The following is a 12,999-nucleotide window of genomic DNA, read 5'->3' on the forward strand; positions in this document are numbered from 1 at the left end:
GGAACACATCTATCACGTTGACCAGTAAGCACCGCCCTTAGATTGTCCGCAATCTTGAGCAGTTTGAAAAACACTTAAACCCAGGATTTTTCAGCTATTTGCGTGAAACTGTATCATCATTGTGATCTCCTTTCACAGGTTCTTGTCTGTTGGTGGCTTCTCGCTTAAATGTGTGCCCCACAACCTGAAGGTCACCAGTTCAAGCCTCACTTGGTGCAGACTTCATCTGAGTTGCATTTCACACAACATGACTATCAATGAATACATCTGCAATTGTTAAAGATAACATGAAATACTTAATTGAGTGTTTTTTACATACAGCTGATCTACAATCTCACAACTTTTCAGATAGCAATGAGAGTATGTTTTTTCAATGTATAACATACTTCATTGTGAAAATAGCCAATGTACAATCTGACAACTTTTAATGGTTTGTGAGCTTGTAGATCGGCTACTTTCACTAATTTTGGTTCTGAGGAGATGTACAATTTCTTCATTGGTAAATGGTTTGTGAACGAGTGATCTTAGTGTTAGTGAAACAGGGGCTTGGGTCATGACAGAAGGCAAGAGTTTGTGATCCTCAACAGACAATATCAGCCTGGACAAAGATATAGCACTATAGGTAGTGTTGCAGCTACCTAAGAGTGCTTCATGACCGTAAGGTTGCCGGTTCAAGCCTCACTTGATGCAGACTCATTTAAGTTGAAATGCAAAAAACATGACTCAATCTATTCCGTTTACATGGCGCTCTCTCTCTCTCTCTTCAATCTATTCCATTTCCATGTCTTTCTCTTCAATCTATTCCGTTTCCATGTCTCTCTCTCTGTCTCTTCAATCTATTCCATTTGTCTCTCTCTATGTCTCTTCAATCTATTCCATCTCTCTCTCTCTCTCTCTCTCTCTCTCTCTCTCTCTCTCTCTCTCTCTCTCTCTCTCTCTCTCTCTCTCTCTCTCTCTCTCTCTCTCTCTCTCTCTCTCTCTCTCTCTCTCTCTCTCTCTCTCTCTCTCTCTCTCTCTCTCTCTCTCTCTCTCTGAGGGGTGGCCATAGCTGAGTGGTTAGTGAGCCCGCCTAGGGAGCCAGAGACTCTGGTTGCCCCAGGTACGATTCCAGGCCAGGTCAGCAAATGTGTCGATGAAATGAAATTTGTCCCTGAGCAAGACTCTTAACCCCTAATTGCTCACAGGCACTCATTGGAAACAAGACCGCAAGGACTTTCATGAACTGACCTGTTAAAGGAATTATCATTTCTCTCTCCTGGCCCCATATTATCGCTGCTTGCAGCTATATTTGTAATTGTATTCTTGCTCTGTAAAGCACTTTGAGCTGCATTTCATGTCATGAAAGGTGCTATTCAAATACATTTTATTATTATTATTATTATTGTGCAATGCATTGGCTGTTTATTGACTAGCGTTTCTCAGAGTGGGGTTTTGGGGGACCGATTTACATTTTAGGCATTTGCTACACCCTCTTATCCCAACACACTCTCACTCCCCAAAAGGCCTATTGTGACTTCTTGGGACAAATGTGACCAAACTTCAAACATTTGAATGGAAGGCGACTCCAAAAGTCACCCGTTTGCCGCCCGGGGGGTGAGAATGCGTTGCTTATCCAGAGCGACTTGCAAGCATGAACCCTATAGTTAACAAACGACAGGCGTAAATAGGCACATAAGTAGAGTGCAAGGAGGACGATGTACTAGTAAACGATTACTTTTCTTACCGCCCCTTCCTATGAACGCACCTGTGTTTACTTTCGTCCACTTTATTTATATCCCAAGCCTCGTTCATTTAGTTTTTATATAGGCCCTGAAATCTCCATACACAACAGACACCAACTGTGCATTGAACAGGAGCAATATGGTTCCTTGGTGATATTGAGGTTCATATGAGGTTACAGTTTATGCAGACGTGATATATGTTTGTGATGTATTTTGTGTGTTTGAAGGATAGGCTATTGTATTTTTGAATGTCTGTCGGTGAAGACATGAGGTGGGGATGAATAAGTGCAATATATGCAGCACTACCACCACCAATCTTTGTACTTCTTACTACGCTGTGATAAAAGCGCCCCGCCAAAAAGTTTTTTTTATAGCCTGATGTAGCTATAAAGAAACGTTGCGTCTGAGCCAACAGCCCTTTGCATATTTATTCTGTGGAGTGTGGCTGGCTCTTTCCACCTGGGTGGTTTTCTTTATACTTTAGTATTGACTGTAGCTGCAGCAGCACCCACGGCCAAGGAGGTGATCAGAGGAAGCAGCACCTGCTCCACATCCTCAACAACGTGCAGTCTAGTGCCTCAACGAAACTGGGATAGTAGGTAAACGTAGAGTTGATTTTTACAGCAAATTCTGATTCAGTTTTAGTCATCGTTCCATTTAGTTTTAGTCATATTTTATCCCATTAAGGGGATTCTTAAAAAAAAATCTAAATCCTAACGGTTTTTGGAAAGAAATCTAAAAAATGTTTTTTTCAAGATTTTTCAAAAATAGCAGATCTACAAGCTCATAGCGCGGCACTCGGTGCCGCGCTATGAGCTTGTATATCTGCTATTTTTGAATAGCCAAATAAATCTAAAGTGACACAGATGCGTCCCAGGTCTTCTAGACTAACGTTTTACTGTTAGTCTAGTCTGGTTGACTAAATATCATAAGATTATAGTCGACTAAATCTACAATTGATTTAGTTGACGGAAATGTATTTTGTCTGGCCTCGATGGTGTCGTAATGGCTGATTTTACACTTGGTTGCATGCTGAAAATAGCCACTTGTAGATCTGCTATTTTCAGAGCGCAACACCCGAGCGCAACCAAACATAAAATGACTTGTCTTTTAGGCCTGAAAACGTTGAAGACCCCTGTTATATACCATACAGATTGGACAAAATAACATTGCATTCATTAAAAGAAAGTTACATAGTGCCGCTTCAACTCACCCCTAATTTATATCTCACTTAAGTTAACGCGATGAAAGCATTATATATCAGGCGCTGGTTGCACCAGCTGGACATGAAAGCCCTACGCTGGGGGGCATGAGTGTTGATTTTGACAGCAATTTTTTATTCAGTTTTAGTCATAGTCTTTTGAATCAAATTCCATTTAGTTTTAGTCATATGTTAGTACATCTGAAATGCTTTACTGTTGCTATTTTCCGAGCGCAACCAAGCATAAAACGACCTGTCTTTTAGTTCTACTGGATCTCTTCTCCACTAGTCCCTCACTAACATTTTAGTCTAGTTTTTATTTGTTGACGAAATTGTCAGTAAATGTAGTCTTAGTTTTAGTCTTCATAGCTTAGTTTTTATTTAGTTTTCGTAAGTGAAAAAAGGTAGTCGACGAACATTTTTCGTCATAGTTTTAGTCTTTTTATATTGTATGCTAAATTACTGCTTTAGATGTTCACAAGAAGACATGCCTTTTTTTTCTTTCTTTTTTTCGGTTTACTAGCTGGACTTCTAGAGACAGTTTGTATATCTCCGGCTCCATGTCCCTCTATTTGCACTGTGTGTTCTTTGCTACGGCATTTTTGTTTTTATCATTACTTTTTGATCTCCTATTTGTTGCCACGCTGTTGTGGAGGCTCTAAGAACAAAACATAAATGGCTTTTTCCATTTTCCTTTTCCTTTACACACCTAAACCAGTCAAACACTGGAAATAGGAGCGGGACGATAATAGACATAAAATAATAGCAACTCGGACAATTGGAGCCTTTTCTCTTATAAAGCAGGGTGCAAGGCAGGAACGACAACGTTTCAATGTCAGTTACATCTCCGTCAAGTCATCATGACATAAAATAATATTACAATAATTTAAAATAATAGCCCACAAAATCCTCACTTTTCGTTAACAAGCAACTTTTTACGAGCACCTAAATCCCTTTTTTTTCCTGCCAGCCAGGCCCCCATTGTCATCTGTCATTTGTTATCCATCTTTTATTGAGAGTCGTCTGAGCATGCATTTTATCTGCCGGTTTTCACAGCCTCACAGTAAAAAATCGCACCCTGTGTGAAGGAAGCGGTGCCTTTGATGAGTGGCCTCCTGGTGGCGCTATAATAGGGTGGGGCGGGGCTTCAGCAATTAATGCTCGTCCCTATTGGTGGTGTAAGTCCACATACCAAAGTTGGACTTGGTGGCATGCTGCAAACTGGAGTTATAGCTGTTTAAAGCCAGTGGCCTCCTGGTGGCGCTATAATAGGGTGGGGCGGGGCTTCAGCAGTCAATGCTCGTCCCTATTGGTGGTGTAAGTCCACATACCAAATTTGGACTTGCTGGCATGCTGCGATCTGGAGTTATAGCTGTTTAAAGCCCGTGCTCAAACGGACATAACGGACAAACGGACATACGGACGGACATAGTCAAGTGTAGAGCGGCTGGCACCGCTAAAAAGACAGAAACAAGCCATGTTCTAAGATTACTGCAGAGAAACTAAGCGACCTGAGTTCTTTTCTGTAACCAACCAAAAATCCTCTCTGGAACGCTGAAAGCCTTTTGGCTTCTCCTGGACACATTTTGGCAGGTGAATTGCCTCTGTAGCCATCAGGGCGTTGTTACGTTTTGTCCGCTTGTAAAACACTAGACTGACATTCTTAAATCCTCCATCCCCTCGGCGGCACGACTTTGAAATGCTCCGTAGAGTTTTATATTTTTCTTAAAATTGTTTTAACCCATCGAGACCGGGAACGCATCTGTGTGTCATTTTTAGATTTCTTTGGGCTATTCAAAAATAGCAGATATACAAGCTCATAGTGCGGCACCGAGTGCCGCACTATGAGCTTGTAGATCTGCTATTTATTTTTTTTAAATCCTGAAAATTCATGGAAAACCCTTGGATTATATATTTTTTTAAAGCGAACATTTGTAAAATATTTAGTTCCAGGAACCTCCAGAGGCAAAGATTTGAGTTACAAATGTGGACCAAAAAAACAAAAAAAAAACATTCTAATATTTGCACAACTTTTCATGATTTAAAAAAAAATAGCAGATCGGTGCCGTGCTATGAGCTTGTAGATCTGCTATTTTTTGATAGCCCAACGAAATCTAAAAATGACACACAGATGCGTTCCCGGTCTTAAAGAGTTAATCCGTTTACTTCATTTTTACCTTAGAGAATGTTTACCACATGAACCTTAGCATAGCTATGCCGGGGCATTTTTATTTTGTCATACCATTACCCTTTATTATTATTATTATTATTATTATTATTATTTTAAATCTTTTTACCTTGTGGATTGAGAATGTTTAAGATCATTTTATTCCACACCAGCTGCTTGGAGTAATTTGTTTATCTTTGCATGCTGTAAGTTAATATGTTTTTCTGTAACGAGCTGCTCAAAACTAACTGCACCAGTGGGATTAAAGGAAGTTGTTTGAAGTTTGTGAGAGCGAGCGAAGAAAGTCAAGTCTGCCTTTTAATTTCTGTTCCGACATGTTGACTCTTGCTCTACATTTGCATGCTGCCCGTGCCCGTACATTTTTTATATACTTCAACATGGCATGCTAATATCGCCCACACTGGAAGACGAAGCCAGAGTCTTTAAAATTGTTTCTGCTTTCCCAGGTTTTGTGTTTTGTTTTTGTTATTTGAGATTTAATTTTTCATTATCAAGATGCTTTCAAACTTTGTGTGCCCACGGCACACCAAAGGGCAATCAACATCTCAAGATACAACTGTATTCACATCCGTGCAAAACAGCCTCTTTTATTTATTATCCCCAAAAAGTTTTAAGTATATTTTTAGGGCATAGAATTTGCCTCTGTATTGTGAAATGAGTGTGCACAATGCACTGATATAGCAAATTAAAAGGTAATTCATAACTATTTTTTGGTATACAGTAGTTGTATAAATTGCCTCAATAATGGTTGTCAGGTACAGCACGACTGGACAGACCAACATGGGACAGGCAACCATGTGGCGAATTCAACCTTATTCAGCCAGCTTGGGGTTCTGCACGAGCAGGGACGCAGTGGGGGGGGGTTTAGACCTTTCCAGTTCCAGTGGGGGGGATATCCCCCCCACTTCTGGGACGAAGAAAAAAGAAAGAGAAAAACCTCCGACGAGCCAGAGTTTTTTCTGTGTGGAAAACGGAACGTTCGTCCTAAAACACACTGCCCCATTTTTTTCGTGGACCGAGGCCACCGGAGTACATTTTTGTGTACGAATTAACCAAATTAAAGTAGGAAAAAACGAAAATAAAAGGGGCAAAAAACGCAAAAAAAGAACGAGAAATACCTTTTTCGGCGTTCACTCTGGACACGCATGCACGCACGCTGCGCGCACGCGTCCCCCTTGGGTTCTCTAATGCTCTCTGCGTCCTTTGTGCACGAGCCCCGCATGTAATTGTCCGAAGTGACACTCCACCATCAATGCATGGAGTATGCATGCCATACTCCCATCAACGCATGCGGGAGTATGCATACGACACTCCACCAACGCATGGAGTATGCATTTTGTGACTATACTGCGGTGCTCTGACCTGGCATTGAGGGGCCGTCTGCAGGGCACAGAGTCACGAATGCAGGTTCCAGAGGCGGGATCTGCCAGCTCGACAATGACAAAGGGACGCTCCTCCAGGGTGACCACCCGGAGGTGCTGGGCGTCGTCGGGGGGCTTGAGGAAGGGCCCGTAGCGCGACCAGGCCGGGTACCTCAGCCTGAGCACGCCGTTCTCCCACCAGCCTACCTGAGGGGGAAACGGGGAAGCACACACACGTTAGACACAGTCTATGTCCGACAGGGGTTCACACATGTTTTCATGCCAAGGACCACCAAATAGCCTTAGCCTCTTATTAGCCTGGTTCCAAACCATAGACCCCGCCCACTCCTCTTGGTCTGGTGTCATAATGTGAGCCTATGGATTTTCACGGTAGAAAAAAAACTGTCAAATCAGAGTCGGAGGTGGGGGTGGAGGGTCTAACGACAAGCCAATCAGCGAATATCTGCTAAAACAAGCTGATCGATGACGTCAGATGTAGGTGGATCCGTGGATCTGATGATTGGTTTAGGGAAATTCTAATCCCCTCCCCCGTGTAATCGACTAGACCAGGGGCGCAGCCATGGGTGGGCCTGGGTGGGCCGTGGCCCGCCCACATAGAAAGCTGGCCCACCCAATCGATTTAGCAAAAAAAAGATTTTTTTTTAATATTTTCTATTTTTCTATATATATATTTTTTATAATAAATCGGTAAAATCAGACAAAAAATATGAATTAAATAACCTAACCCTAACACCGAAATAAGGTAACAAAAAAACGAAAATGAAGTATCAAAATGTTTGTACTTTTCACCCCCACCTCCGATTTGCGTGCCCACGCGCTCCTGCCTAGGCCCAGCCTATACTAGCGTTCTGGCTGTGCCACTGGACTACACTGGAGCCAACGTCAGACTGAAGCTCCACGCAGCTTCAGGCTGATAATCAGGCTATTAGCCTCTGGCTTTTTGGCCGTCATTGGGATCTTGGATTATTGCCAGCTCCTTTGGACTGGGAACGTCAGTGGCTCAGAGGGTATGAGTGGCAGTTTGGGGAACTGGAAGTTCTCTGGTTCCGATTCCCAGATCCTCTTGGCTTTAGTGTTGAAGTGTCCTTGAGCAAGACACTGAACCCTGAGTGCTCCAGGGCGCTGTTCAATAGTTGTTCACTGCCCCTAATTAGGGATGGGTATCGATTGGGTTTTTTCCAATACCGGATCAAACCGGTGCCAGAACCGATACTTTTCAGTACAAAAACGGTCAGCGACATAAATTGCTCTTTCTTTTTTTTGCCAAGGCCAATTTGAACAATGTCATACTAAACCACTGCTAAACTGTTATTTTTGCCAAAATGGTGCCAGATCTGATACTTCTCCAGGCAAAAACAACAAAAAAAATCACACCCTGTGTGAAGGAAGCGGTGCCTATTGGTGGTCTGAGTCCACTTGTCAAATTTGTACTTGGTAGGGTGCTGCAAACTGGAATAATGGCTGGTTATAGGCCAGCCAATGGGCAGACAGAGGGGGCGGGGCTTAAGTAATTACAGTTCGTCCCTATTGGTGGTGTAAGGCCACATACCAAATTTGGACTTGGTGGCATGCTGCAAACTGGGCATAGGGCTGTGTGAAGCCCAGCCAATAGGAAGACAGAGGGGGCGGGGCTTAATGAATTTCAGTTTGTCCGTATTGGTGGTTGTAGTGCATGTACAAAATTTGTACTCCGTAGCATGCTGCGAACTGGAGTTATAGCTGTTTAAAATCCCGTGCTCATCCCGTGCTCATCCCGGACATAACATACGGACGCTCATACGGACAGAGTCAAACGCGTGGCCAATGAGAGGAGAGATGGCATAGGCAATCTCCGAGAGGAGAGATGGCATAGGCAATCTCCAAGTGTGTGTGTGTGTGTGTGTGTGTGTGTGTGTGTGTGTGTGTGTGTGTGTGTTTGTATGTGTTGCTTCTTTGCCGTGCTCATCCCGTGCTCATCGCGGACATAACATACGGACGCTCATACGGACAGAGTCAAACGTGTGGCCAATGAGAGGAGAGATGGCATAGGCAATCTCCAAGTGTGTGTGTGTGTGTGTGTGTGTGTGTGTGTGTGTGTGTGTGTGTGTGTGTGTGTTTGTATGTGTTGCTTCTTTGCCGTGCTCATCCCGTGCTCATACGGACATAACATACGGACGCTCATACGGACGCTCATCCCGGACATAACATACGGACGCTCATACGGACAGAGTCAAGTGTAGAGCGGTTGGCACCGCTAAAAACAGTCAATGACATTAATATACTTTTTCTTCTTTTGAACAACATTCTACAGGGGGACACTTTTCATTCTCAGAGCCTGCCTGCCAGTGCTGACTTACTTTGTGTTGATTCTAGATCAGCCTAAATCATCATCACACAAGTTACACAGCACTACAAAACGGTATACGTACTCGGTACAGTACTACTATACAACTTAGGCATTTAGCAGGCGCTCTTATCCAGAGCGACTTACGATATAATAAGCAAGGTAAATCACACACATAGAATGCAGAGAGACAGTGTAGTGCCTCAGGAATCTATGGATCACAGGTACTGTAAACCAAGGACCTACTGTATCATCAGTTTAAAGTAAACAATATACTATCAAAATAATCATCTGTACTGTACATTGAAACTATAGTATACCAGTTAAAACAATGAACCTAGCATCTGTTTAAATAGCATCTAAATAATTGGTTCTCAAAGTGGGAGAGTTCCAGGGGGTCCCCAGCTAAATGATGCATAGTTAGGAACCAAATGGACCCTTATGGGTCTAACTCTGAGAGTGTACAAATGGAACCAAATGGACCCGTTAGGGTCCATTTGGTTCCATTTGTACACTCTCAGAGTTAAATTAACATTGATTTTACAACAGAAATTGGGGTCCCAGAGATGCCTAATGCATGCCAAACTGGGGGTCCTTGAAATTAAAATAATTGAGAATCACTGCTAGAGTCGTAAAAATCTTCTCTTATGGGGGTCCCTGGCATATCTTTTCAAATGCAGGGGGTCCACGGGCTAATAAGTGTCAATTTGGGGGTCCTTGACATGAAAAAGTTTGAGAACCACTGATCTAAATTACATTTTTAACATCGTGACAAGAAAAACAAGATGGGTCAAATGCAGAGGAGAAATTCCAGGTATGTCCACATGTACTTGGCCAATACCCCCAACAACTACCCAAAGGGGACGCATTTATTTATTATTTCTTTACTTTAGCTTGACCCCTGCATGCCTCACCTCGCTGTTAGCCTTGTCATTGTAAATAAAAGTCATTTGAACTTGCTCTGCCTCCGGTTATTCTACTCTCCTGACACACACGTGGAACAATGTTTGTACAAAATACCCTTTCCTTTGAACAGTCAAGGGGGTCAACGTCAAACTTTGCTATTTTCAGGGGTAATTGGCCTTGCATTCCACAAGGAAACAATGGCCTCCTCAGAGTCACTTCTGTTTTCGTTTGTCATTCTGAATGTGATTTGCTATTTGGCTGAGATGTCTTTTTAAGCCTCTTAAAGGAATACTTCACCTTACATAATGACTTTTTTTATTTCCATCAATTACCTTGAATTCAATTTGAGTTTTTTTCATATTCCTTCCTAGGATCCAAAACCAAAGAGAATACATGATGAATTGAAGAAAATATGGGGTCTGGGAGTAACAACAGCAAACCTGTTTTCAGTGGTGGAGTACATTTACTTAAGTACTGTACAATTTTGAGGTATTTGTACATTACTTGAGTATTTCCAATTTCCACTTTACTTCTCCACTACATCTTAGATCCAAATATTGTACTTTTACCCACTACATGTATTTGAAAACTTTAGTTACTAGTTACTTTGTAGATTTAGATTATTCGTACAAAACATAAAATAACCAACAATAATTATCCACTTCAGCCCCTATATTTCAGCCATTTGCATCGCGACGCATTGTGAGCTTGTAGATCTGCTATTTTCAAAAGATTTTTATAAATTTGAAATGGGACATTCTACATAATGAGTACTTTTACTTTTGGTACTTTAAGTACAGTTTGATGCCAATGCTTTTGTACTTTTACTCAAGTAGATTTTGATTCCGGACTTTTACTTGTAACAGAGTATTTCTATATTGCAGTGATGATACTTTCACTTAAGTAAACCATGTGAGTACTTTTTCCACCACTGCCTGTTTTGAAAGAAAAGAGGACAAGTACTGTTTGGAGGACACTTGGATTATACAGTACTGTGTACTGTGGTTTGTAGTTTATGAGGGATTTTTTTTTATATACAGTAGCTTTGCAGTCGTTAATCCTGGCTCCCTATTACTGTATATCTCACGGCCCACCTGTGTTCATAGTGAAAATAAGGCTGTTCCTATTTTTGAGGGAAAAAGCAATTAATTATACATTTTCACCTATAATGACCAATAAAATACACCCTTCTCACTGCAGCCATATTAGCATGAAATAGTAGTGTAATGTTACTTCCACATTTTGGAGCCCAAATGCGGGAAAACTTGAGCACCGAGCAGGCACACTAGGGTTTCAAACGGTAGAAGGATGCACAGTGGCGTTTTAAATGTAGAAGTATTGCAATCCCAGATTTGACTACCAGGCAAGGGCAGCTTCACTGTTCTTGCGAACGCAGTGGAAGGAGGCGCGCCGAAGGCCTCTAGTAAGCAAGTGAGCTTACTATGAAACCATGCTCGGGTTGTGTGTGTGTGTCTCTGGTTGTCTGTCTGTGCAGTATTGTGTGCACTGCCTGTGTGCAGCCTCGCCCCCATGTGACTCACGCTCTCATTGGCTGCTGACAGTGTGGCTGAAATCCGCATGCCCCTGGGTGACTAATTACACTCCTCTGAGAGAAATATAGCAGCTACAGTAAAAAAAAAAAACACATCTAAAAGCATCTACACAAGTTCATCTATTGGGATATCTAAGAATTCCATGTCATTTGTGCATATTTCAGGCCGGATGGCAAGTTGAAAACGCCTTAGTTAACTGTACCACCCACTTCTCTACAATTGCGCTGCGTTCGCTTCCCGCATTCGCGCGTCTTACTTGTACTGATACTCAGAAGATCAGTGCCCAGTTACGTGTACATTTCAAACTACTTCTCTAGAGTGAGTGCCCACGTGATCGAAGGCGATAATCTTACGTCGTTCCCCCAAAATCTGTCCTCAAACATGGGTAAAAAACACAAAACGGTTCTCGACTTCCTACCCAAACTCAAAACTAACCTAAAATAATTCATGTTCTTAAAATACATACTCCATATATGGGCATAAAAGGGACACAGACCAACGGGTACAACAGGTATTGCATATAACCGAAGTGGCATCGTTCCCAATGGGCCTTGACCTGGCTCGGTGACAATTGCAGATCTATCCACAAGCTCACATTGCATTGCAACTATGACCCAATGTATGACATATCTGGACTAGAGGGGCTCCCAACCTTCTTCAGCTCTATAAACCCCAAATGATAAATATCGTTGCAGAAACCTCGTATCTGAAAACGGGTGAAGTGTTACTTTAAACATGGGCTGCTATCACCCAGCATGCATCTCTCAAAATAGTAAGTAAACCCCCTTCTGCTAACCCCCAACTCGACCACCCACCTCTCTCTACAGTACAGTAAGCCAGTGGAACGCTGATCTGTGGACAGCATGAAAAAACGTGCTCAACGTCATAATTGGTGCTTTGAGCTGTGTGCAATGATGCAGCAAGACCGTGTGTGTGGAGGAGGAGGAGAAGAGAGACAGACGGAGAGAGTGAGTGAGTGAGAGACGGACAGACAGACAGACAGACGGAGAGAGAGGGAGGAGGAGGAGGAAGAGGAGGAGGAGGAGGAGGAGGAGAGAGAGCGTGTGACAGAGAGTGAGGTGAGGAGGGAGGACAGAGGACGTGAAGCTGACCTTCACACACGTGCACTGGTTCTGCTTGCCTACAGTGTACGTATGTGCAGGTCTGTGCTCTAGGGGTGTGCCGAAAACGTGACAATATGTATCGTTGTGACGTCATACTGTATCGCAATATAGTATATACATATTTTTTTCATCTTTTTTTTTTTTGAGGAGTTAACCCATTGAGACCTGAAGCCGATTCTACATGTCTCCTAAATCTCAACAGTATTCTGAAGAACGTATGTTTCTGTATCAGTGGTGCTCAATCTTTTTCATGTCAAGGACCCCCAAAATGATATGCATTTGGCCGCGGACCCCCATCAAAATATTTTTTTCCAGGGACTCCCAGAAGCAAAGATTTGAGTTAAAAATGTTCGCTTTAAAAATATATATTTTCAAAGATTTGCACACATTAGCAGATCTACAAGCTCGTAGCGCGGCACTCGGTGCCGCGCTATGAGCTTGTATATCTGCTATTTTTGAATAGCCCAAAGTGTAAAATAATGCTTTTTAGCTCAAATCTAAAAATGACATGTGAGCTCACCATAATCACAGTAATCCTTAATCATATTCCATCATATTCAAGGGCTTTTAGAGAGAAATGAGACAGACTCCAGTCACTTTC

General features: G+C 42.4%; 1 protein-coding gene across 1 annotated transcript in view; it reads right to left on the minus strand.

Annotated features, from left to right (window-relative positions):
• grin2db (glutamate receptor, ionotropic, N-methyl D-aspartate 2D, b) overlaps positions 1 to 12,999 on the minus strand; it is a gene marked incomplete at both ends in the record, with an annotated part of 161,054 nt that overhangs the window by 105,106 nt on the left and 42,949 nt on the right. Inside the window, one exon of the mRNA XM_084052187.1 lies at positions 6,473 to 6,678. Within this exon, the coding sequence (XP_083908313.1) occupies positions 6,473 to 6,678 (206 nt within the window). The remainder of the gene's footprint in view (positions 1 to 6,472; positions 6,679 to 12,999) is intronic.

The sequence above is a fragment of the Gymnoscopelus microlampas genome (genome assembly GCF_963454915.1).
Source record: "Gymnoscopelus microlampas genome assembly, chromosome: 3".
Lineage (NCBI taxonomy): Eukaryota > Metazoa > Chordata > Actinopteri > Myctophiformes > Myctophidae > Gymnoscopelus > Gymnoscopelus microlampas.